General features: G+C 34.7%; 1 protein-coding gene across 1 annotated transcript in view; it reads left to right on the top strand.

The window, feature by feature from the left end:
- Positions 1 to 21,975, top strand: part of TTC21B (tetratricopeptide repeat domain 21B) — a 34,149-nt gene extending 12,174 nt beyond the window's left edge. The window contains exons 12-29 of the mRNA XM_066553306.1: positions 864 to 993; positions 1,535 to 1,692; positions 2,594 to 2,818; positions 3,549 to 3,787; positions 4,091 to 4,163; positions 4,535 to 4,645; positions 5,014 to 5,152; positions 6,595 to 6,701; positions 8,030 to 8,218; positions 11,105 to 11,215; positions 12,387 to 12,468; positions 13,214 to 13,364; positions 13,761 to 13,922; positions 14,321 to 14,516; positions 15,411 to 15,635; positions 18,193 to 18,313; positions 20,627 to 20,694; positions 21,631 to 21,975. Of these exons, the coding sequence (XP_066409403.1) occupies positions 864 to 993; positions 1,535 to 1,692; positions 2,594 to 2,818; positions 3,549 to 3,787; positions 4,091 to 4,163; positions 4,535 to 4,645; positions 5,014 to 5,152; positions 6,595 to 6,701; positions 8,030 to 8,218; positions 11,105 to 11,215; positions 12,387 to 12,468; positions 13,214 to 13,364; positions 13,761 to 13,922; positions 14,321 to 14,516; positions 15,411 to 15,635; positions 18,193 to 18,313; positions 20,627 to 20,694; positions 21,631 to 21,708 (2,565 nt within the window). The 3' untranslated portion in view covers positions 21,709 to 21,975. The remainder of the gene's footprint in view (positions 1 to 863; positions 994 to 1,534; positions 1,693 to 2,593; positions 2,819 to 3,548; positions 3,788 to 4,090; positions 4,164 to 4,534; positions 4,646 to 5,013; positions 5,153 to 6,594; positions 6,702 to 8,029; positions 8,219 to 11,104; positions 11,216 to 12,386; positions 12,469 to 13,213; positions 13,365 to 13,760; positions 13,923 to 14,320; positions 14,517 to 15,410; positions 15,636 to 18,192; positions 18,314 to 20,626; positions 20,695 to 21,630) is intronic.

The raw sequence follows: 21,975 nt of genomic DNA on the forward strand, positions 1-21,975 counted from the left end.
CAGAAATACTGAACAGCAATGATGGTTTTTAATTTGGAGTTAAAACTACTTTTCTGCATTTTTGTCCATAGAAAGGTTTTCAGAAGAAAAGACAGGCTTTCCCTGAAGTTTCCTTTAGCTCTTAATTGCAAAAAAGGACCACAGGTGTTAGAAAGTGTGGAGTTAGCTAGGTGGTGGAGGCTTCCATTTTGGTTTTGAGTCCTGTGAAAATACTATTTGTGAACAGAATGATGCTTAGGTTGCCTTCTCCTTTTTTAATGTATAAACCAGCAATTAGCTAAAGTAATAGAGGGAAAGGAATAATGTTTCTGATAAAGAGCAATTAAAAGATGGGATATTGTACTGCAAGTTTGCAGCTGTTTTTCAGCTTCTATTTTCAGTTTGTTGCTAGCAGTATGGATATGTTCTGTGGTGTGGGATGAGGGTATGCATGACAGGAGCAGAGCCTTTTCTTCTCAACTTTCTCATCATTTGTTCCAACTTCAGCTTTGTTGAAATATAATTCATAGTAATACTATGTTGGATGAGTTGGCCTGTTAATTCAGAATGTGTAACCAAATGTTTATGGCGTGACTCTTCTGTGTATGTCAGGTCTGAAGTGTTTCATTGTCCTTGAAGTCTTGTGTTCCTGCTAATATCAAGAAGTTGCCCCCTTAAATTTCAAATGTTTTTTTATATTTCTTCTCAACAACAGTTGCTTTGACTGAAGAAAATTGCAAGGCATTGCTAATGCTCATTGGAGTTGAAAGTGAAGCTCAGACTTAAAAAGAAATGTCAATCTAAACCCTGTTGACTCAAATGCTGGTTTTTCTTAGCTTGTTGGCATTCTTTTTTTATTACTTACTTGTTTTTTTTGCTCCTAGCCTGCAAGTCCTGGACAGTCTCCTTCACCACTTCTCAAGCACTGTGCTTCAGTTCTTGAAACTGTTGTAAAAACTGTGCCTGGTCTTCAACAAGCTGTCTTTTTATTTGCAAAAGTGAAATACTTGTCAGGTAATACTTATATGAATAGGTAGTTAACCACCTCCTTAGTTTATTTAATACAAAAAATTAATTTCACACCTGTAAATAATAAAGAATATTTTTCTTTCACTGCAGTATACTGTATAACAATTAAGTGAAGAACATTTGCTCTTCATTTCTTTGCCTTTTATATGAGAGTATCTTAATTTTACAGACCTATAAATAAGTATTTTTTATCTACTGTTTCCCAAAAAGTTAATTTATTGAATGATTTACAGAGGGAGCAATGAGAAAATACCATACCTTTGACCTGCTTTTGATTTCATGTCATAACCTTAGAATGATTTGTATGTGAGTTTATTCACTGGATGCTGACATTTATTTTTTTAAAAAAGGCAAATAAAAATGCTATGTATATAACATATATATATGTGTATGTACGTATGTATATATATATATGTATGTATGTATATATATATGTGTGTGTGTGTGTATATGTATGTGTGTATATATATAGCTGTATTTCATGTCAACTGCTTTTTCACTTTCCCTTCCTTTCCCCACTTCCTAGGGGATGTTGAAGCAGCCCATAGTAATTTACATTACTGTCTGGAAAGGAACCCTTCTTATGCAGAGGCACACTTACTGATGGCCCAGGTGTATTTGGCTCAAAACAATATCAAGCTATGTTCTCAGTCCTTGGAACTTTGTCTAAGCCATAATTTTGAGGTGAGTTTAACAAAAGATCGAAACAATTTTATTCAGTCATTCATCTGAAGTTGTATGTTTTTCTACATAATAATTTTCAACTGAACTTTTTATAATTCTTTCACTACAAATTTAATATCTGAATGTTAATATGAATGTGATATCTGAATATTTATCAAATAAATGACCATGAAGACAAAACTAACCCCTCACAAGTCACATTTCATGGGTCTTATGCATTACAGTATGGGATTTTTGATTTGTTGACCTCATGTAGGATTAGCAGAGAGTTGGGAACACAGTACACACAGACACACCACTCATTAGGTCTGAGTTGTGCCCAAGTGTCTTGAGACCACTTAGCTGGAAGCTACCATTTCTTTGCAAGCATGTCCCATCTTACTTCCTTTCTCCAAGTGATACAGGAAAGCTGAAGATTTATATCTAATTAGCTACCTAACTGAGTTCCTTGCCATGTCACAGAGCTGTATTTCTCTTACAGACTTTTTATTTCATGTGAAGTATGTTTTAGGAAGGTGAAGAATGGCATGCAGGACTTGTGCCAAATAATGATTGTTTATTTCCTCTAATTAATAGCCTGGTGAAGTGTGCATGCAGCAGTGTGGGAGACATTCAGAATACCTTAAAATTCAGTCTAGTTTAAAATAAAGCAGTGATTAATGTTGTTCTGTCCCAAAGTCTCATCCCTTGTAATAGTTTCTTTGTACTTAAAAAACTTACTAAATTACTAGTTTGCGTACTCTGACAATTCTTGTAATTTTGTAAGTAAATTTCTGAAATTGAATTTGTGTATATTTGGAGGAAAAAAAGAAACCAAAGTCAATATTAAAAAAACAATCTTGCAAGAGGTTTGAATACATCAAGTAAAATTTGGAAACTCTTTATCTTATTCTTTTTTAAGGTGAGAGAACATCCTATGTATCACTTAATTAAGGCCCAAACCCAAAAGAAGGTTGGAGAAATATCAGAAGCTATTAAAACCTTACAGATGGCAAGGAATTTGCCTGGAATGAGAAAACCTATAGCTTCCTCAAAAACAAAAGGAAAAAGTATTGAAATTGATGCAAGTGATCGTGTGTCTGTGTTCCTAGAGTTGGTAGAAGCTCATCGCTTGAATGGAGAACCGGTAAGATGGCAAACCTGCTAAAATACAAAACACACCTGAAAACAATATTCTCTTCCCATTCCCAATTCTGTTAGTTCAGAATAGAAAACCACTTCTTTTACCAAGAGGATTTGCTTAGTAAAACTTCCAGCATGTGGATATCTGATTTGAGAACTTCAGTACCTTAAATTGTACAGAGCAAAGAAAAACAAACTATTTACAGGTGTTCAATTTTGAGACTCCAAAAACCATTTCATACTGTTGATGTTCATTTGCTGGGATGTAGATCCCTGTTTTGTTGTCAGAATGCTATTTAGCAGTAGTTTTGGATCATGTCCCTATCTTTGTGTAGCAGCAGCCCTACTATCAGCTGTGTCTGGATAAGCAATAGGACACTACCTATGTATAAGAATGTAAGAGAAGCTGTACAGTCCTGTGGTTTGGAGGCCAGCCTGCTTAAAGCAGGACCTGTTGGAGCAAGGTGCTAAATGCATTCTCTAGCTGAGGTTTGAGTATGTACTTGTTTATATGCAACACAAATGTAATTTTCTGTACTAAAACTTCTTTTAGTAGTCCATATCACCGGAGTTTTATTTAAAAAAATCAAAAATACTGTGGTGAAACAAGTGGATATTATCATTTGTGGTTTTTTTGATTGGTTTGCATCATACCCATAAATACTAATAATGTCTTTATTTTTGGCTGTTCAATGACAGGAACTAAATTAATTCTATTCTTTTATTATTTGCAGCATGAAGCTGCTATAGTCATCCAAGACGCCATGAATGAATTTTCTGGAACACCCGAGGAACTAAGGGTTGTGATTGCAAATGCAGATCTGGCAATTGCTCAAGGAGATGTGAAACATGCCTTGACTATGCTCCGCAATATTACACCTGAACAGCCTTACTTTGTACAAGCTAAAGAAAAAATGGCAGATATTTATCTTCAGTATAGGAAAGATAAGAAGTTGTATGCTGCCTGCTATAGGTAAAAGTTTGTGGTGTGCATAGTTTTCTAGATGTTTACTGATAGCATGGTGAACTCATTTTTTCTTTCTACTGCAAGAAAGGAGAAATATTTAGTGGCATGAACTCATTTGAGCAAATGTGGTAACTTTTAAGACAATAATTGGAAGTCTTATTTTGAAAAGATATACCAGATTTTTTTGGGTTTATTTTGAGAAATAAAAAACTAAAATCTGCTGAGGATAAAATTGTTCTGCCCTTCTCTTGTTTAGATACCAGTATTGACGTGTTAAATACTAAGCTAGGTTTTGTCTTCTGTTTCCAGTGACCTAGTAGAAAAACTGCCAAGTGCTCATACTTTTCTTCTTCTTGGTGATGCATACATGAATATTCAAGAGGTGAGTGCTTGCTAGAGATGAATGGAATATTTGAGTAGTTTGTTGACTTTGTCTAGTTGAAACATTGTGGCATGCTTACTCTTATTGATTGATGTTTGTCAAACAGAAACTGCTTTAGGATGTAAAACGATAAATATTGACACAAGTAACTGTTTAAATTAAAAACTGTTGAAAATACATTTCTTATAAAAGCTTACTTGTTGAAAGTCAAGGAGGAAATGTTTTCTAGAGCAACACTGTCTCTTCTCTCAGAAGTATTGTGGCTTATGAATCAGTACTGGAGTTCCCGGAGTTGTTACCAGATTTTGTTTTCTTCATACACCTTTTCTCTTAATCTTTGACTTACATGTGTTTTTATTTTACTGTTGAAGCCTGATGAAGCCATAGAAGCCTACGAGCAGGCCTTGAAGAAAAATCCAAAAGATCCATCTTTAGCAAGTAAAATTGGAAAAGCCCTAATCAAAACACATAACTACTCAAAGGTATTCTATAATTAATGTATTAGGTTAGTTGAGTACTGTTTCAGCATGTGGGCTTTGCTTGGGTAAAAGTATTATATTTCAGAGTGCTAAAATAGACATTTTGTCCTGAAAGTAAGTTCTTAGATTCCCTTCAGATGATGTGGCCAAAGGCACAGTTGGTAGATCCACACATTAGTGGATTTTAGTTCTGTTGAATTGTAGTTCTGTTGACTTGCAGTGGGTTTGGGCCTGCACTGAAACCCATGTTTTATTACTTCTCCATTGAAAAAAAAGTAAAGCAACCCTGCCATTGAATACCTAAGTAACAAGGTTGTTGTCTTTAAGATTTGTCTTTAAATTATACACAAATTTTTGCTTCTTTCTTCAAGGCAATCGGTTACTATGAGGCTGCAGTGAGAAGTGGTCAACAGAACTTCCTTTGCTATGATTTGGCTGAGCTTTTAATGAAACTGAAGCAGTATGAACAGGCAGAAAAAGTACTTCAGCAAGCTTTAGATCATGATCCTGGTAGGACTGTTATTAATTCACAGGAAAATATACAATTTTTTTTTACTGTTATTTGTGTTTTCTGCATGACTCTAAGGAGTAAATGAGTTCATGGGCACTTTTTTCCCAGTGGTTTAATTACATTTGTTAACCTTTGTGGATGTCTGAATAGAGAAGCAGTATTATTAGTAGTCCATTCTGGAAGGTTTTCTTATGTCACTGTATCACTTTCACACTTTTCAGGGGCATTTTGGTTTTCCATCTTACCTATTTCTTACTGAAAAAGTCCTCTGATTTAACACTGTATTCCTGTCCTAGTTAAGCCTTTGAGGATCTGGCTAATTTAATAGTCATGCTCAAGACAGCTTGATTTTCCTAGTGTGAAAAAATAATTAGTACTAAATACAGTTTGACCCGTGTACTTTAAAATCTTATCTTCTGTCTTAAAATGAAGCGAAAAGGTTTTTTTTAAATGCATTTTTTTTATGTTTTGATAAATACACATTCTCTAAGAGAAAAATGTTTATTTTGGCTGATTGGGAAAATTATTGAATGATGTAATAATTTTTTTGGGAAATGCTAGAATATCCTTTGTGGAAAAAAATGAATTTTAGGAAATACACTGAAGGGAATGATCTTACATGGTCTAAGTTACACAGTCTAATCTCTGATGTAAAATAGCATGTCACAGCCCTTAAAGACCAGTTTTCTGATAGAATATAGCTCTAGAAACTCCTTAATTTTAATAAAGATAAAACAAAATTTTTGTTTGTGTCTGTATTTTAATGTGAAACTGTGCTCTAGATACTGCTTTGTCAGTAGAGTAAAATAAATTTAAGCCAGGGAAGGCTTGAATTCTTCAAGTACTAATTGATGCATATTTATTCTAACCATCATTCAGAAGCAGCCTGCTGCTTTTAAGTAGATACTGAAATATTTATTTATTTTATTGAATTCATGTCTATTCCAGAATCTAGCAAAAGAAGCATAGATTGAGGTCTGGCTAGAAATTTCATTGAAGAGTCTCATGCTTTTTGCATGTAGAGTAGCACATTATATCAATTTGGACATTTTTTGTTGACTTTTAGGAGGATTTTGACAAGAAATGTCAGGAATGGCTTTATTTCCTGTCCACTCACATCAAAATATTTTCTCTCGTGTCTCTGAAAATGCTAATAAATCAGACAGTCAATTTTTTTTTATTCTGTTTGTATCTTTCAGTATCTTTGGCCTTAAATCTCACTTTGTTTGTAGTCTCTAATGTTTACTCTGCTTACTACCAACATACTCTGCCCACCAGCAACGCACCACGTCATATCACAATTCTAAATAAGTAAGATGGAGCTGTGAATTTTTCATGTAAGCTCTTTACTGGAGGACGTGATGAGTTTCTTCTTCCTTTGGCTTTCCTGGGATCAATCAGCTCCTTCAAGAATAATGTTTGTTTAATGTAATTCTTACAGTTAATGAGTTGTCTTCTCTGATGGAAGATGTACGTTACCAGGTACTTCTAGCAAAAATTTACAGCAAAATGGAGAAGATTGACAGAGCTATAGTTTCATTACAGCAGGTAATGAAAAAATCAAAATGAGGCAGGTAATGAGGAAAATCAAAAATACCTGTGAAACTTGCAATATCCTCATGTTTACCTCTGGTTTCACTTTTGTCCCATATTTGAACCATAATACTCGTGTGAATGTGGAAAATGAGTGTATGCTGGGGAAAAAGCACCAGTGACTGCTGTGAAATGTAAAGTACAGAAGGTGTTACACAGTCTGAGCTTTTTGCAAGCAATGTTATCTGAATTTTAGATCAGAATGCAGGTTTTTAATGCAAGCCTGCAATCTTACTTTGCCTTTATTTGTGTGTGGAACATAGTTTTAGCATATCAGGTGAAAATGAAATTGGCCATGAGGGCAGCTGGATGGCATATCTTTAGCTCAACATCGAAAACCATTCACAGAGCAAAATGGAGCAGCTTTCAATGGCTACCTGTTGTTTTGTTGTACTGCGGAACAGCAGTATTAGTATTAAATAGCAGTAATACGATCTGTTCATTCTGCAGTTCAGTATTATCCCTCAGACTGAGGCTTGAAAGAATAAAGTTGGATGCTAGAGGTTTAATCCCTTAGAAAATGCTTTCTCAACAAAAAGGTTTAGCAAGAGATGTAGTCAGTACTTTCTGTTCTATTACACCTCCACTCTGTGAAAGTGAAGGTAACAGCAATAGTAAGCCTTGGTAGCATCTTCTAATCAGCAAGAAAAGTCTGCAGGTTGGTTAGAAAGGTATTTGTATGTGAGGGTTTAAATACCAGTATTGGTAAGATTTGTCTTTGTTAAATTCTTACTTTTTTTTATTTATAATGTACTTCTTTCTTTCTCAAAGTTGACTTTTTTCCCCCCAGTTCTCTTTCATTAAATTCTGCCTAAGCAGTCTCCTTCTCTTACTCTTTTCTCTACTTCTTTATTTCTTCCAGGTTTTTCGCTATGTCACATTTCAAAAAACTTTCTGTCCTTTTGGGGTTCTTTTTCTTCTGCCCTCAAAACTGTCCTTCCTTGTACCCTAATTCTCTTTGAAATATTTTCCTGTTCCTTTTCCTTTTGATGCCATGTTCATTTACACAAAAATACCTGCATTTTGATTTCAGCAGGACTGACTTAAATGTCTTAAACAGGTCTCTTCCCTTGGTTTTCAGAGAGATGGTGGAAGTTCTCCCCGGATGTTATTTTGTGCTTTAGTTCTAATTTTCTGCTAGGCAAAATGGTAGGGCTGTAAGAACCAGAATAGTATTAGTGCTTCCTTCTCTTAAAAAAAAGACAAGCTAACTGTTTTATAGTAGATGAATGAAATTAATTCCTTTGATAATTCTTGACTGCTTCCTGCTTTCCCCACCCCAGGCTCGGGAATTACAAGGCAGAGTGCTGAAACGGGCTCAAGTAGAGCAGCTGGATGCAGTTCCTGCACAGAAACAGTTAGCTGCTGAGATTTGTGCTGAGATTGCAAAACATTCAACAGCCCAGCGAAACTATGAAAAAGCAATTAAATTTTACAAAGAAGCCCTTGTTCACTGTGAGACCAATAACAAGGTCAGTTCTCCCTCTGACTATTTTGTGTTGTTTTTCCGTTCAGTTTTTAGTTGTAGCAAAACATTTTTCCAGTTATTCACAGAATAGAATAATTTGCAATTATTTCTGTTTCATGATATACATAGAACCTTGAACTTTCTCCCCTTCTTTGCTTATCATGATAGAATAGTTGCATGCGCTGCTAACTTCTGTCTGGTACAAGAACTCCTGACTCAAGTGGTGTCTGCATGCACTCACAGTGAGCATGTCTTCAGGTACCAGTAATGATGGAGATTGAAACAATCTTGCTTGGTGCTTGTCCTCTGAAATGAAATCCCAGTGATTTTGGTCAATACAGACAATTTCTGTCTTTTTCTGTGTCTACTTTTATCTGGGCTTGGTAGGATTCTGATTTTAGTCACAAAATGTTGCTGATCTTGAGCAGGGTTATTGTACTGCTTCTCTCTTCTCTGCACAGTCTCTTTCCCACAGGTTGATAAATACAGGTAAATTCAGATTTATTTTTATCCTCCTCTTCCTTCTTACAATTTTGTAACCCTGGGCTTTGGAGATAAGAGAGGGAGAAGCAAAAATCTAAGAAATTTATGACTATAATGAGCACGAAGATTAAAGTGAGGTTTTTTCTAGATTAAAAATCAATAAACACAATTTTTGTTCATTTGCCATGATATGTTATCATAATGATGTTATATCCTTAGGCGTATGTGAACACTTCTTATTTTGATGCTTGTTACTGAACAGCTGTCACATGCACAAGCTGCTAAATACATCCCTTAGTTTAATATTTGAACTCGTGTGTTGTGGTTCCAAGAATCCATGTCCTTCCTAAAGCTACAACTTCAGTGTATTTGAGACAGGCTTTTCTCAAGACATCTTCTAAGAGTGATGTGGAGAAGAAAAATAAGTTGGGAAGGGAAAAAAAACATCCTTAAAATGATGATTTTCCCATTAAGAGCAAGGAGACTCCCTGTCATAGTACAGGTACAGCTGTGGCTTTTTTGTCAGTATCAAAACCTTATCTTGTCTTTCATACCAATACTGAAATACCAGCTTGGCATTTCCCTTCAGTTCTTGCTAAAATCATACTTCTAAGAGATTCCCAATGTTATAAGATGTAGACATTTGTGCTAAATATCTGTTAGATATTACTGAAAATTTTCGCTTTAATCCTACTTTGCTAGCAACACAGAATATAGTGACATCTTAGAAAATAAGTCTGAGTTTCTCATTAATAACTCCCTGCCTACTTGTTGAGTAACAAAAGCAAAATATTTTGTTACCCACAACTTGTGTAAAGGAGTTATCTCAATGTACTTTTATAGTTTCTGTGGATTTGAACTTGTTTTCTTTTCTTCGTTTTTAAAAGCATTGCTAGTACACGATTAGAATTAAATTCTTTTAGATTACAAAATATTATTTTGAGCTGTTGAAAGTCCATCTGTCTCTTGGCACCTTCAGAGTTTACTTTCCTTAAAATTATATGTGGAAATAATGGAAATTCGTTTGAAACTATCTGTACCTTGTTTCATTAGAACAAAATCTCCTGTATTTTAGCCAAATGGATTGAAATACTGCATTATTCAGGTAAATGTGAAGTGATGGCAGTCCATGTCACAGGGGAGTTGTGTTGTTTTGTTTGACACAGTGAAATCTGGTAGGTAGTACTCTCGCTTTGTTTCCTTGCTCAGGTAAGAGGCAGTGCGGTTTCCTGAAGGAGACTTGAAGGGTGTTGCAGGTTGCATCATGCACATAATTTCATAGTATCGTTTGTAGTGGAGTTGAAAATTTAGAGACCACTTCCACTCACTAGATTCTAGTGTAGAACTCCAGTTTAGTTTTTGCTTTCTGCAGGAAGTATTCCTTTGACTCCAAGACTGCCGTTTGGTATTCCACTGAGTTGTGCACATAAGAGCAGCAGCTTAAAGAAAGCTTTCATAGTTAAAAGTTCTGACATGCATTCATTCTCTGTATCATTTCAGTGTTTACCCACCTGCCTTCCTGTTTCAGAATTACATGGTATATGTTTGAGTATGAACGGAACAGGAAGTAGGAAGAAAACAGTTTAAAAATTGTGCTAGAAGCCTGCATGTTTTGAACAGGATGTTCAAAACACTGTTCTGATTCAGAAGTGCCTTTCACAAGTGTAACTAGTGAAAGAATTATGGTGCAATTATAAATATTTCCCTTTTGGAAACAAAATCAAAACAGCATTTAAATTTAAGTAGGAGTGACTTACAGTTTATCTACTGCTAATATTGCTTTGTGAACAGTTTACCTTCTGTTTGCTTCAATAGAAACTTTCTTAGTGTTTATAAAGTTTTCTGTGGCATTTTATTCAGAATAGTCTATGAGGGGACTTCAGCTTTAAGAATGTATGCTGGTGTATGTTTCAGTTGTCAATATTTACTCTGTGGTGGCTTCTCAGAAGCGGATTCACACAGAGTCTTGATGTGGTAGGTTGGAAATGCAAATAAGAAAATAGTTTCTTCTGAAACTTACTTGTACTCCAGAATTAGTTGGTGAATGTTAATGAGGTATTTGTTTTTTTCAATATGTTTAAAACTACTTTCACTTACATTTTTCCAAGAACATTATTCATACCTAAATACTGGTGTTTTCAGAGCAATACTATCTGAGCAGCCCTGTTTTCAATGTACCTTTAGAATATCCCTCAGAAGAAGAAAAGTTTTGTTTCTTTTGAAAGGTGAGGGAATGAAAATGGATTACATTAATTGACTGAGAGCCCACAGGAAACAACAGAAAAGGCTTTCTCTTTAGTGGAGATACAGTTTTTCCCTAGAGCCCTGTAATATCAGGTTGATACTCAGAACGGAACCAACTTTTTTCATCTTTGAATTACATGCAGTTAAATATTTTAATATACAGGCAATGTTGGAGCTTGCACGTTTATATCTTGCACAAGATGATACTGATGCCTGTCAACATCAGTGTTCCTTACTGCTGAAGAATGACCAAGATAATGAAGCAGCAACGATGGTATGTGCTGTTATACTAATCCTGCATCAATGCTTTTTGAAGTTTGTGTGCCTGCAATATGATATATTCATAAAGCACTACTTTTAAAAGAGCTTACAGCTTTGTGATTTCAAAAAAAAAAGTGAAAAATCCATGGCAACAAAATGTTTTTCTGTTTATGCCAGCTGATGTTTCAACATGAAGTTTCTAGCAGTCATAGCCATTGTTCTACTTCAATATAAAATGAGTCTTTAGAAGTAACACAAAAAGTGTTGTAGTAAGATTGGATAAAGTATGGCTCAATGCATGTTCTGTTGATAATTGGCTAATACTCAAGGAAGAAGCTACTTTTCCAGCACAGTAATATGAAAACAATTTTTTTAAAGTGCTAGAATAAGAGAACTATTTATTTAAGGTAATTTTATAGCCTCATTCAACCTTAGTTACTCATATTTCTACTTAACAAGTTTTAATCATAGCTGCAGGTTCTTGTCTAGGACATGTATACTTCTTGGCCAAAAGACAGCTCAATAGACTAAGCAACTTTTGATGTAACACACTAGGAGCAAAGTTATTGTAAGATCGGAATAATTTCTTTTCTCATAGCAATCTAACATCTGAAATTTGTTCTAGTATGGTGCATGAACAAAAGTAATAGTACTCTTGAAATATGTTATTAAATCTACTCTATATTAGCTAACTATCAGTGGAGAGAAACTGAAATTAAAGAACTCATTTTACCTTCCCTGCTGAAATGAGCTATCATCTTTCTGTAAATCTAACTGTAAACTAACTTTGCTTTCCATGTGCATAATCTGAAGTTACTAGAAATAAAATTAGGAGTAAAACTATGCAATGGTAGAAAAAACATATTTGAAAGATATGGCAGACTACTTAATTAACTTTTAATTTTCACCTTATGTGAAAAGGTGTTCATGTACTTGTTCATTATTACCCATGTGTGTTATATATTGTGTTTGTTTTCCAGAAAGTAATAAAAAGTCCAAGTGATTTTGCTTCCTGTGCAGATCCTGCAGCACTTTAAAACTATAGTTTTAGCTCTCCACATAACCACAGTTCATTAGTGTTTCCTCCCAAATTTACCCTAAACCAAGATAATTATTTATAACTTTTGTTTAACAGTTTCACAATTTATAATGTTTTGTTTTCTCTAAATTGTTCAATGCTCTAGATGATGGCAGATCTCATGTTCAGGAAGCAAGATTATGAACAAGCTGTTTTTCATTTCCAGCAGCTCCTGGAACGCAAGCCAGGTGAATGTTTAGCAGTGATACTTTTAATTTGTTTTGATATATAGTTCTAATGAAAGAGATGAATAAATAGCTGAATAAAAACTCTTTGTTTGATTAAAAAAAATGTTTTATTTATAATGTAATGGATACTAAAGCCAAAGACCATTATCATATATAAAAACATAAAGGTGGTTTAAGAGAATATGATAAAAAAATATTTCGTGTAGATACAGTAATTTACTTTGCTGCAATGTAATGTGCATAGTTTACCTTAAGCCAAATACAAATAGGGTGTTATTTACTTCTTCACTGTAAAGCACTTTCTTTTGTATTAAAACTGTCAAGTGCATGAGCACAAAGGTAATATTTTATTTGAAGACTAATAAAGGAAACTTGTCTTGGACAGCAGTAAGTTTGTTTTAGCAATTTTCAGGTCAGAACCAGAGCGAAAGCTACTAAAATCTATTAAAATTTTACTGTAATGAATGTAAAGCTTTCCAGTGGACTTTGAAAGAAGTCACAAGAGTGCAGCAAATGGTTTTGAGTGCTTTTGAAAGTGAGGGACAGGTATACTTCTATAAAAACCTTTATAAAGACATTGCAAGTATCACTTGACATCTTCATTCTTGTATCTGAGGTTACTGTGTAATGTGCCTTATGTATTAAATTTTTATAGGTGAAAAAATTAAGGCAGGCTCATTATTTCTTATCTTATTCGTATAGCAAATAAATAGAATTACAGTCTGCTAATTATTTGTATATTTAGATAACTATGCAACCCTCTCTCGATTAATTGATCTGTTAAGAAGAGCCGGGAAATTAGAAGAAGTCCCAAGATTTCTTTTAATGGCTGAAAAACATTCTTCCCGAACAAAGATTGAACCAGGATTTCACTACTGCAAAGGACTGTATCTTTGGTACTTGCAATTATTATTAAGATAAAATTTATTTGACTATGAAGTATAGATTTAAAATAATTTTCTTGTCATCCATTATCATTTAAAGGTGCTATATTGATTTGATTAAGTTGTCAGGATTTAAGGGAATTCTCAGTTTCTCTGAATATCTCAGTATGTTCTTCCAGGTTCAATAATGTAATTCTGTTTATCTTCACATTTTATAGTTTGTCAGACTATTTTTAGTTTGCAAAAACAAGATCCTTGCAATAGTATGCGTGCTGTCCAAGCCTTGCTATATCAGTGTGTGCAAATGGGTCATCTGTTTTTAAATACTTGGATTTATTGGGATTTGGGTGGAATTTGGAGCAGACAATTTTACTTGCCCAGCTTTAAATATTTTAACTGTCCGTGTAGGTACACAGGTGAACCGAACGATGCACTGCGGCATTTCAATAAAGCTCGAAAGGACAGTGACTGGGGACAGAATGCAGTCTACAACATGATTGAAATTTGTTTGAACCCAGATAATGAGACTGTGGGTGGAGAAGTCTTTGAAAATCTCGATACTGACATAGGGTAGGTGAATTAAATAAATATTGCTTGGGTTATTCTGTCGTCTCCCTCTTCTGCTGCCCCTTGACAATGTGCATTAATTTAAATTGCTAGAACTTTGAGATCTTCTAGTGCTTTGAGAATTCTGTGTTATTGTGATAGACCATTCTATACTGTAATAAGTGGGTCCCAAGCAGAAAATGTAGTAGATTTTCTCTGGAGTGCTGGTCACTTGCAGTGTTACAATCAGCTTGTTGGATTGGAATTGCTGTTGTTGAAGAGAATCAGTGTAGAATGCCTGTATACCAGAGCCATTTTTCTAAAAACGGGCATATCCTTAGCACAGAAGCATTTCTAACTTGTAATTAGTTTGTTGTGTATTAAAAAAATAAGCTTGTATGAACATTTTTTTCTGATAATAGTAATTCAACAGAGAAGCAGGAATCTGTGCAATTGGCTGTAAGAACAGCAGGAAACCTGCTGAAGGAGCTCAAGCCTCAAACCATTCAGGGTCACATTCAGCTGCGAATCATGGAGAATTACTGTCTCATGGCAACCAAACAAAAATCAAGTGTTGAACAAGCACTGAGCACTTTCACAGAAATAGTTGATGCTGAGGTTAGTAACCTGTCTCATTTCCTCACTCTTCCCTTTCTTACTTAGTACATTTTGTTAAACTAGTCTTGCAGTTTACATTCAGCAGCACTGGCACATGTTAGTGCTATTTGCTGTAAGGATTATTCTTCTATTGAAGAAGATTTTATATAAAATTTGAAAAAGGCATTGATTTTTTTTCCAATGCACTATGACAAATGTATTTACAGCACAACCTTAGAAAGAGATGTAGAGGCAGAATACCAACAGTGAGTCAGGAGCACTGAGAAGGAGAAGGAAGCATTTCATTTAGCTCCTGATATAACTACTCTCTGCATGTAGGAGTTGCAGTTGCAAGATGAGAGAGTACTAATGAAGTAAAAAATTGCAGTTGTGCCAGGAGTTCTTACTGCTTGCTTTTGAGGCTCTTGCCTAGAATGGTAGCTTTTAAGAATCCTGTTTGTTTATATAAAGCTTGGATGCACACAGTTTAGATATTAAATTTTTAGGAGCTGTGTACCTAATAAGAGGAATCAGAGTCCCTTTCGCTAATATTTGACAGGCACTTCTGCAAGTGAAAAATACCACTTTTAATGTAACTTCCAAGTGACTCCAGATTTTATCTGAAGTGTTTATTTGTATGTAAAAAGTATAGCTCTTAGTGGTATCAGATTTTTTTTTCTTGTGAGATGAAATACCTGTGGGTTTTTTTAGCATTTCTTCTGCCTGGGTGGTTATCATGATTACAGAAATAATTGTAGCACTAGGTGCAAAACATGTCTGTAAGATGAGATGCTCTATCTTTATTTCCTGAGATTTAGCTTTTAGTTTAGTTTTTAGATACCTGATGAAAGTCTTACTTTAAAAAAACTAAAATCAAAATAAAAGCATCAAGCATTCACTGTACTTTTACTGCAGAAGGATCATATACCAGCACTTTTGGGAATGGCCACGGCCTACATGATCTTGAAACAGACTCCAAGAGCCAGAAATCAGTTAAAACGGATTGCAAAAATGAGCTGGAATCCCATTGATGCAGAGGAGTTTGAAAAGAGTTGGCTTCTGCTTGCAGATATATACATTCAATCTGCCAAATACGATATGGCAGGTGAACTTCTAAAACGATGCCTTCGTCATAACAGGGTAAGTCAGTGCACACTGAAAGTAACCTTAGAACCTTTCTATTTTAATTTATCAAAATGTTTACTTTTCCTCTGAAACAGAATTTTTAAATGTATTTATTTGTTCATTTGCCTGGTATTTCACTTAGTAAGGAGAAGTAGGCCAAAACAAGACAGGAAACCAGCAACTTCACACTGGAGGGTAGTAAACAAACCTGTGAATGCTGCTTAGTCATTTTTGTTCATGTTCTGCAGCAACTTCCCCAAGTTTCAGCTGAGGAGACTCTAAAAGCTTGGATTGTTTATGAAATGTCAGAGATGCATTTCACAGTCTCACGAAACTGATGAAGAAAGATGTGGCTGTGTGAATTTTGGAGACTTGCTCCATTTACTGACATGCAATCTTCATGTTTTATGTTTCTAAACATTTATGTTCATAAGCCTGCTGCAATGCAGGATTAGTTTTTTTAATGCTGGTATTAATCTTTTTCCATGGCAATACTGTCTGGTAGATTGTCAGGGGACAAGGTCTAATGTGTTGTTTACCTCAGGGTTCCTGAGCAGGCAAACTGCACAATACCCTGCTTTGACTATGGGAACTGGCATAGATCTTAGCTTCTGCTTATTTTTCATTTTGATCAGCAAAAAGGTGATCATGTTTTTATATCTTGACTTCCCTTCATGTGAGGCAGTCCAGTAGACTGGTGTTCCATACACACTGTGCTGCAGGTTCAGGGTACTGTTTATAGAGCGGAGATTTGGTTTAGAAAAGGACACAATGCTTATTATACTTTTTTTATTAATTCAATAGCATAGAAGGTAAGGTTCATTATTCGATCACATTTTAGCAGCTTCTGAGAGAAGTTTTTTGAACACTTGATTTCTGAACATAAAATCGAGAAACAGCTACCACAGTTCTTGTATAGTACTATTATGTACTTCTGCAGAGAGGCCTCTTTAAAATAGGGTGTGTTCCATTTCAAAATCCTTACAGTTGAAGGATAAACACGAGTCATCTCCCAAAATAAGACTTATCTTGAAATAGATGGTCTTTTGAAGAGGTGTATCCCATGAATGCTGCTTTGTTGTATAAATTACCAAATGTAAAATATAGCCTACCAAGTAATTTATTTTCTTCTAAAAAGTTTGAGACCCATGAGTGACTCAGATAAACAGGCTCTGCTTTTAGCAAGGAGGATAGCAGATTAGAAGTGTGTATATCTGGCTCTACAGGAAAGAGAGGGACTTCTCTCCAACTTGCATGCAAAGCTGGTAAGCAGGAATTGTGCTATACAAAGAGATGTTGAGTGGTTTACATCTTAACATATCTTGTCAATCCACAAGACAATATTTTATGTGGTAGTCTCCAATTTGGAAGACTTGATTGGATTGAGAAAACAAGTTACTGTGATTCGTTAGTTCTTCTGTTAGTTTAACAGAATTGAATGACGTATATATACAATTTAAGTAAATATGTTGATGAAAATTTCGTAAAAGCCTAGTGTAATTTAATAAGGATTTTTTTTTTATTTTGAAAGACTTAGGATTGGTTAGTAAGATGGCAGTGAGCAGACTGTTTCTATGAAATTGAGGCTTCCTCCTGATTGCTCCTCTTGATTTTGAACTTTTTGGTTTGTTTGTTACAAATGAGAGGGGAAGTATATATTTATTCTCAACTTTCAAGCATTCCCATACTGATCCCACTATGCTGTGATTTGAAAGCTTTTAATCACTAGATTTTGAAAGCCTGACTGGAAGTAGTAAATTTCAAGATGGAAGGTAATTTATCTATCAATATTGTTTTGCGTTGTCTTTGTAAAAAAGTTGCATATGTTTTTCTCTTGAAAATGTTATACATATTGGCAGCATGATAATATAAACTGTTCATGGTAAGGGCATGCAGTAGTTAGGTTTTTTATAAATTGTTTTCCTGCTTTATGAACTAAATGTAATATTTCTGCATGAATTACTATATCTTTTATATGAAGTTTTATTATGGAGTTAGATGGATTTATATGTGTGTATAATATAAACAAAGCTAGTATTTTCAACTAATGCTTAATAGTTTTTTGGAACCTGCTTTTCAGATGCTTGTGACTTATTCCTTGGATTCATAAGAAATTAAATACTTAATGGTTGATTTTTCTTTTTAGGTTACTTTTGACTCTCTTTAAGCTTTAATTGGAAAATTATAATGTTAAACCATTTCCAAAATAAGGCTATGAACATACTTTCTTAAGAAAAAAATCCAGACAATGTTTGTGGAAGGTACAACACTAGACTTGAAATGCAGCTGTGTGGGGTTATTAGTAACTGAGAGAGATATCTATTTTTGTAGAGTCGTTGCAGTGGTCTCTGTGATGAACTCTGTTCTTGACCTGGAGTAGAGCATAATTCTGTGTAACTCATTTATAACACAGATGCTTTAAATCAAGACTATTGTGTCATCAAAGTTAGAATAAATATAACTTTTATTTTCCAGTTGTATGGATTTGGAGTGTTTTAGCAATTAATTTGTCAGTATTACTATATGCAAGCTTACTTAAATAAAATTTTGAATGAATATTTATATTTTGCAGTCATGCTGCAAGGCTTATGAATACATGGGATACATAATGGAAAAGGAACAGGCATATAAGGATGCAGCAATAAATTATGAGATGGCCTGGAAATATGGAAACCAGACTAATCCAACAGTAGGCATGTATATATATAACCTCTAAAGTATGATTTTGGACACTATGGTAGGAATGAAACAACTGCCTTTTACTGGAAAGACTGCTTTTAATTTTCCATAGAAATAAAGCATCACTGGTTTTCCTTACATAAAACCACAAATGTTTAAAGGTGTACTGAACATGGAAAGCCCTCATGGCAAGAGGTAGCAGCTTTATGATACTTCAGAAGCTTCTGCTTACTGTTTTAGTACAAGATTAGCTCTGAAACAGTTGCAGTTGACTGTTTGTGAACAACTTTCTCTATATGTACAACTTTAATAATATATTTATAGTAATCTACTGTATACTGTTTGTAGTAGAGAGTCTTTTATAATTGTATATAAATATACGTGTATTATGTTGGCAGGTCACTGATTTATTTCATTTTTGATTCAAATTCTCTATATGGATCAGGTTTTATGTACGTGAGTGAGGATTTAAAAAAAATTATTTTGAGTGTCTTTAAATATATCTATTTTAAAAAAGATGGCCAACTGAAAACTTGAGGCACTAGTCAAGTTTCAGTTTGGATAATAAATTGCAATTTGCACTAAATTGTCACATACTAAGACAGTTTCAACGTAGGAAACCCTTTGTGAAAAGGATACATAGGATTAAATGCCATTTTCTTACTCAACGCCTAGAATCTGTCCATAGGTCCCAAGGCCAGTGATTGACACGAATTCTCTTCCAAGTTTTGGGATGTGTTTATTGCCCCTTGGAAATACATACCACCTCTAGTCTTTCATCTGTGCTTACCCTTTGTTCCCTGTGGGTTTTTTAGCATTAGGATGAGAGAGTCTTTGGCATCTCTCATCCTAACATCTCTCAGAAGCTGAAAAATCAGTGTTTTTAAAAAAATATTTTAACTGTTATGTGCATGGACTGCCAAACATTTTGTTTCTTTACCTGTAACTGCAGTGGTTTGGTTCATGGTTTTATCTAATACGATCTGTAGATTAAAGTAGTGACTAAATGTTTGTGGGTTAGCTCCCGCTTTTATAACATAGTTTTGAAAATGCACATACATGGATGGATTACCAAAACTGAATGTGTTGTGAGTCATATGTACTGTGAGTCAAAAAATTAGGAGGGTCAAACCAGAGGAAGGCTTATATCAAAACAGAAATAAAAATAACTGATAGAAATCTGACTATAGGTTAAATGGAAAAACCTTCATATATCTATCTGAGTTTGGGTGCAGTAATTTTTACTAGATGTTCCTGCTCTTGTAGACTGAGCCATGGTGTTGTTGCTAAAATATTGCAGTTGTTAATCTAATTGTTAATCTAATGAAAGGTATTAGAAGTTTCAGTCGTAAAGATTTGTGATTTCTTGAATTTGTACAGAACATAGATCAAGACTTTTCATTTTTTTATTTTGAAACCCTCTGGAGAGTTGTAATTCAACAAATTACAAAACCTTTTGATATCTACATAGGAGAGTTCCATAGTGAAATTAAACTGTGAAATAATCTTGCACACAAAAGAGAGTATGATATTGAAGGTACTTTGTGCATTTGTTTCTGGTTTTGCATTACAGCATTCTGAGGATTGTCATGCATTAGAACAAAAATGGTTAAAGCAGCAAATTTCCATCTGGCAAGTAAAGCCATACAAACTGGTATCAGATCCTGTATTTGCCAGTGAGGATAAGTTTAAAAATGAAAGATTTAAAATTTCATATTTTGGAAATTGCATGCTTATAATGTTTTTTTTCCTCAGGCCTAATCACTGTCCAGGCTGATATACTTGAGCTTTACCTCTTAGGTTGCAAGTATCAGCCTGGCATGTTGTTATGCGACTTAGCTATTCCATGTGACTTTTTATATCAGTGGTCTGCTGACACTGGTCCTGAATAGCATTTTAATTCCCTGGTTCGTTGTCCCTTTTTTTTTCTTTTTTTTCACTATTTTATTTTAATAATGGAATTACCTTTACAGAGGGACAGTGTATTGCAGGTCACAGCGAGAAACTCTGTGGGACACCATGGCAATTGAAAGAACGCAGCCATTATGTATTCTCTCTAGTAGCACATGCTCCCCAGAATAATGTCTCCTTTTGATTCAGACATAGCTATCAGTGTGTAAAAGGACTTTTATTTACTACTTGAAGTGACCTTCAGTAGAAATTTTGATCATTACCAGGCTTATATGAGTTAACAGTAGGGAAAAAATAACTTTAGAAACATATGGTGATCCAAAATAAATTTAAATGTGATATTTTTATTATTCAGTACAGAAACTGAAATTGTTGCTTTTCCTCTCCCCCCTCTCCCCTCACCTCTTTAATTACAGGCTACAGGCTGGCTTTCAATTACCTGAAAGGGAAGAGATATGTTGATGCAATTGATGTTTGCCATAAGGTAGAACTTGTATATGTGTTTAATACTCTGTCTCCTGTAGCAACATTCTTTACATAATGACCCTTCTTTTTGGTTGAGTTTACATTTCTAAAATACATGCTTAATGTTGGAAAAGTGCCCTATCTAAAAAGTTAAATATCCTCTTCATAATTGCTCTGTCTTGAGCTCCATGGAGGCAGATAAATGAAAGTGACTGGCTATCATATGTGAAGGGATATTCAAATGGCACCGCCTTCTTTTGGCCATGCTGTTGCAACTTGGTGAATCCATACAGAAGTATAGATGAAAAAATTTATCAAATCAAATATTAGTATCAGAATGCACTGTTAGAAAGTAATTTGGGGTATTAACTTTGTATGGTCCAAACACAAGCAGAGCGAATGCAGAGTAAGAGGAAGGGCTAGTATTAAAGAAGTAGAAGGAATATTATTAATTAATAATTATTCATATTAATAATAAAATAAATTAAATTTGCTCTATTTGGGAGAAATAAAGATAATTAGGATGGGCAAAATGAATGGAAGGATAAGAGAGAAGAGGGAGTTGAAGGGGAGAAGATGAAGTAGGTAGAATATGCTAAAAAAGGCCCGAGGGAATGAAAACATAAAGGCAGTTCATCATCGCAGAGGAAGTATGCTTAAAACCTCAGAAATGCCTCCCGAGGTGACTTCTGATTCATGCATTTCAAGCCACCCAGACAGAGGCTTTAGCCTTGGACCCCCATGTCTTCTGCACCAAGCTGAAGGGACAGTGGAAATGAAGCAAAGTGTCTTTGATAGAGGTGCTTTTGACTTGCATGTGTGGTGGTCTCTATCCACAATTATATATTTGTGCGTTCTTAAAACAAACGTTGTTATTTTAGTTTTAAAATGTGTCAGCTCAGTGATGAGAGGGATTACCAACTCACAACTTTTGGATTGTATTGTCTTTTAACAGGTCCTTAAAGTACACCCAAACTATCCAAAGATCAGGAAGGAAATACTGGACAAGGCCCGTGCATCTCTGAGAAACTGAATTTGTTTTTTGTATGACTCATGGAGTTCTCTTAACCAGACTGTGGAAACTATGAATGAAATACTGCAGTGACAGAGACCACGTCAGCAAAAAAATACTGTGGATATGATGAATTTAACTATATCAGAGATCTGGATTATTTTTATGAAAAATCTGCAACCCTGAAAGAAACTGTATTTTTTTCTTATTCAGGATAGAATACCATTCCCACGTGTGTTATGTAAAGTGTTATTGGCATTATAAAAATGTTTTAAACATACAACTCAA

The sequence above is a fragment of the Molothrus aeneus genome, chromosome 7 (genome assembly GCF_037042795.1).
Source record: "Molothrus aeneus isolate 106 chromosome 7, BPBGC_Maene_1.0, whole genome shotgun sequence".
Lineage (NCBI taxonomy): Eukaryota > Metazoa > Chordata > Aves > Passeriformes > Icteridae > Molothrus > Molothrus aeneus.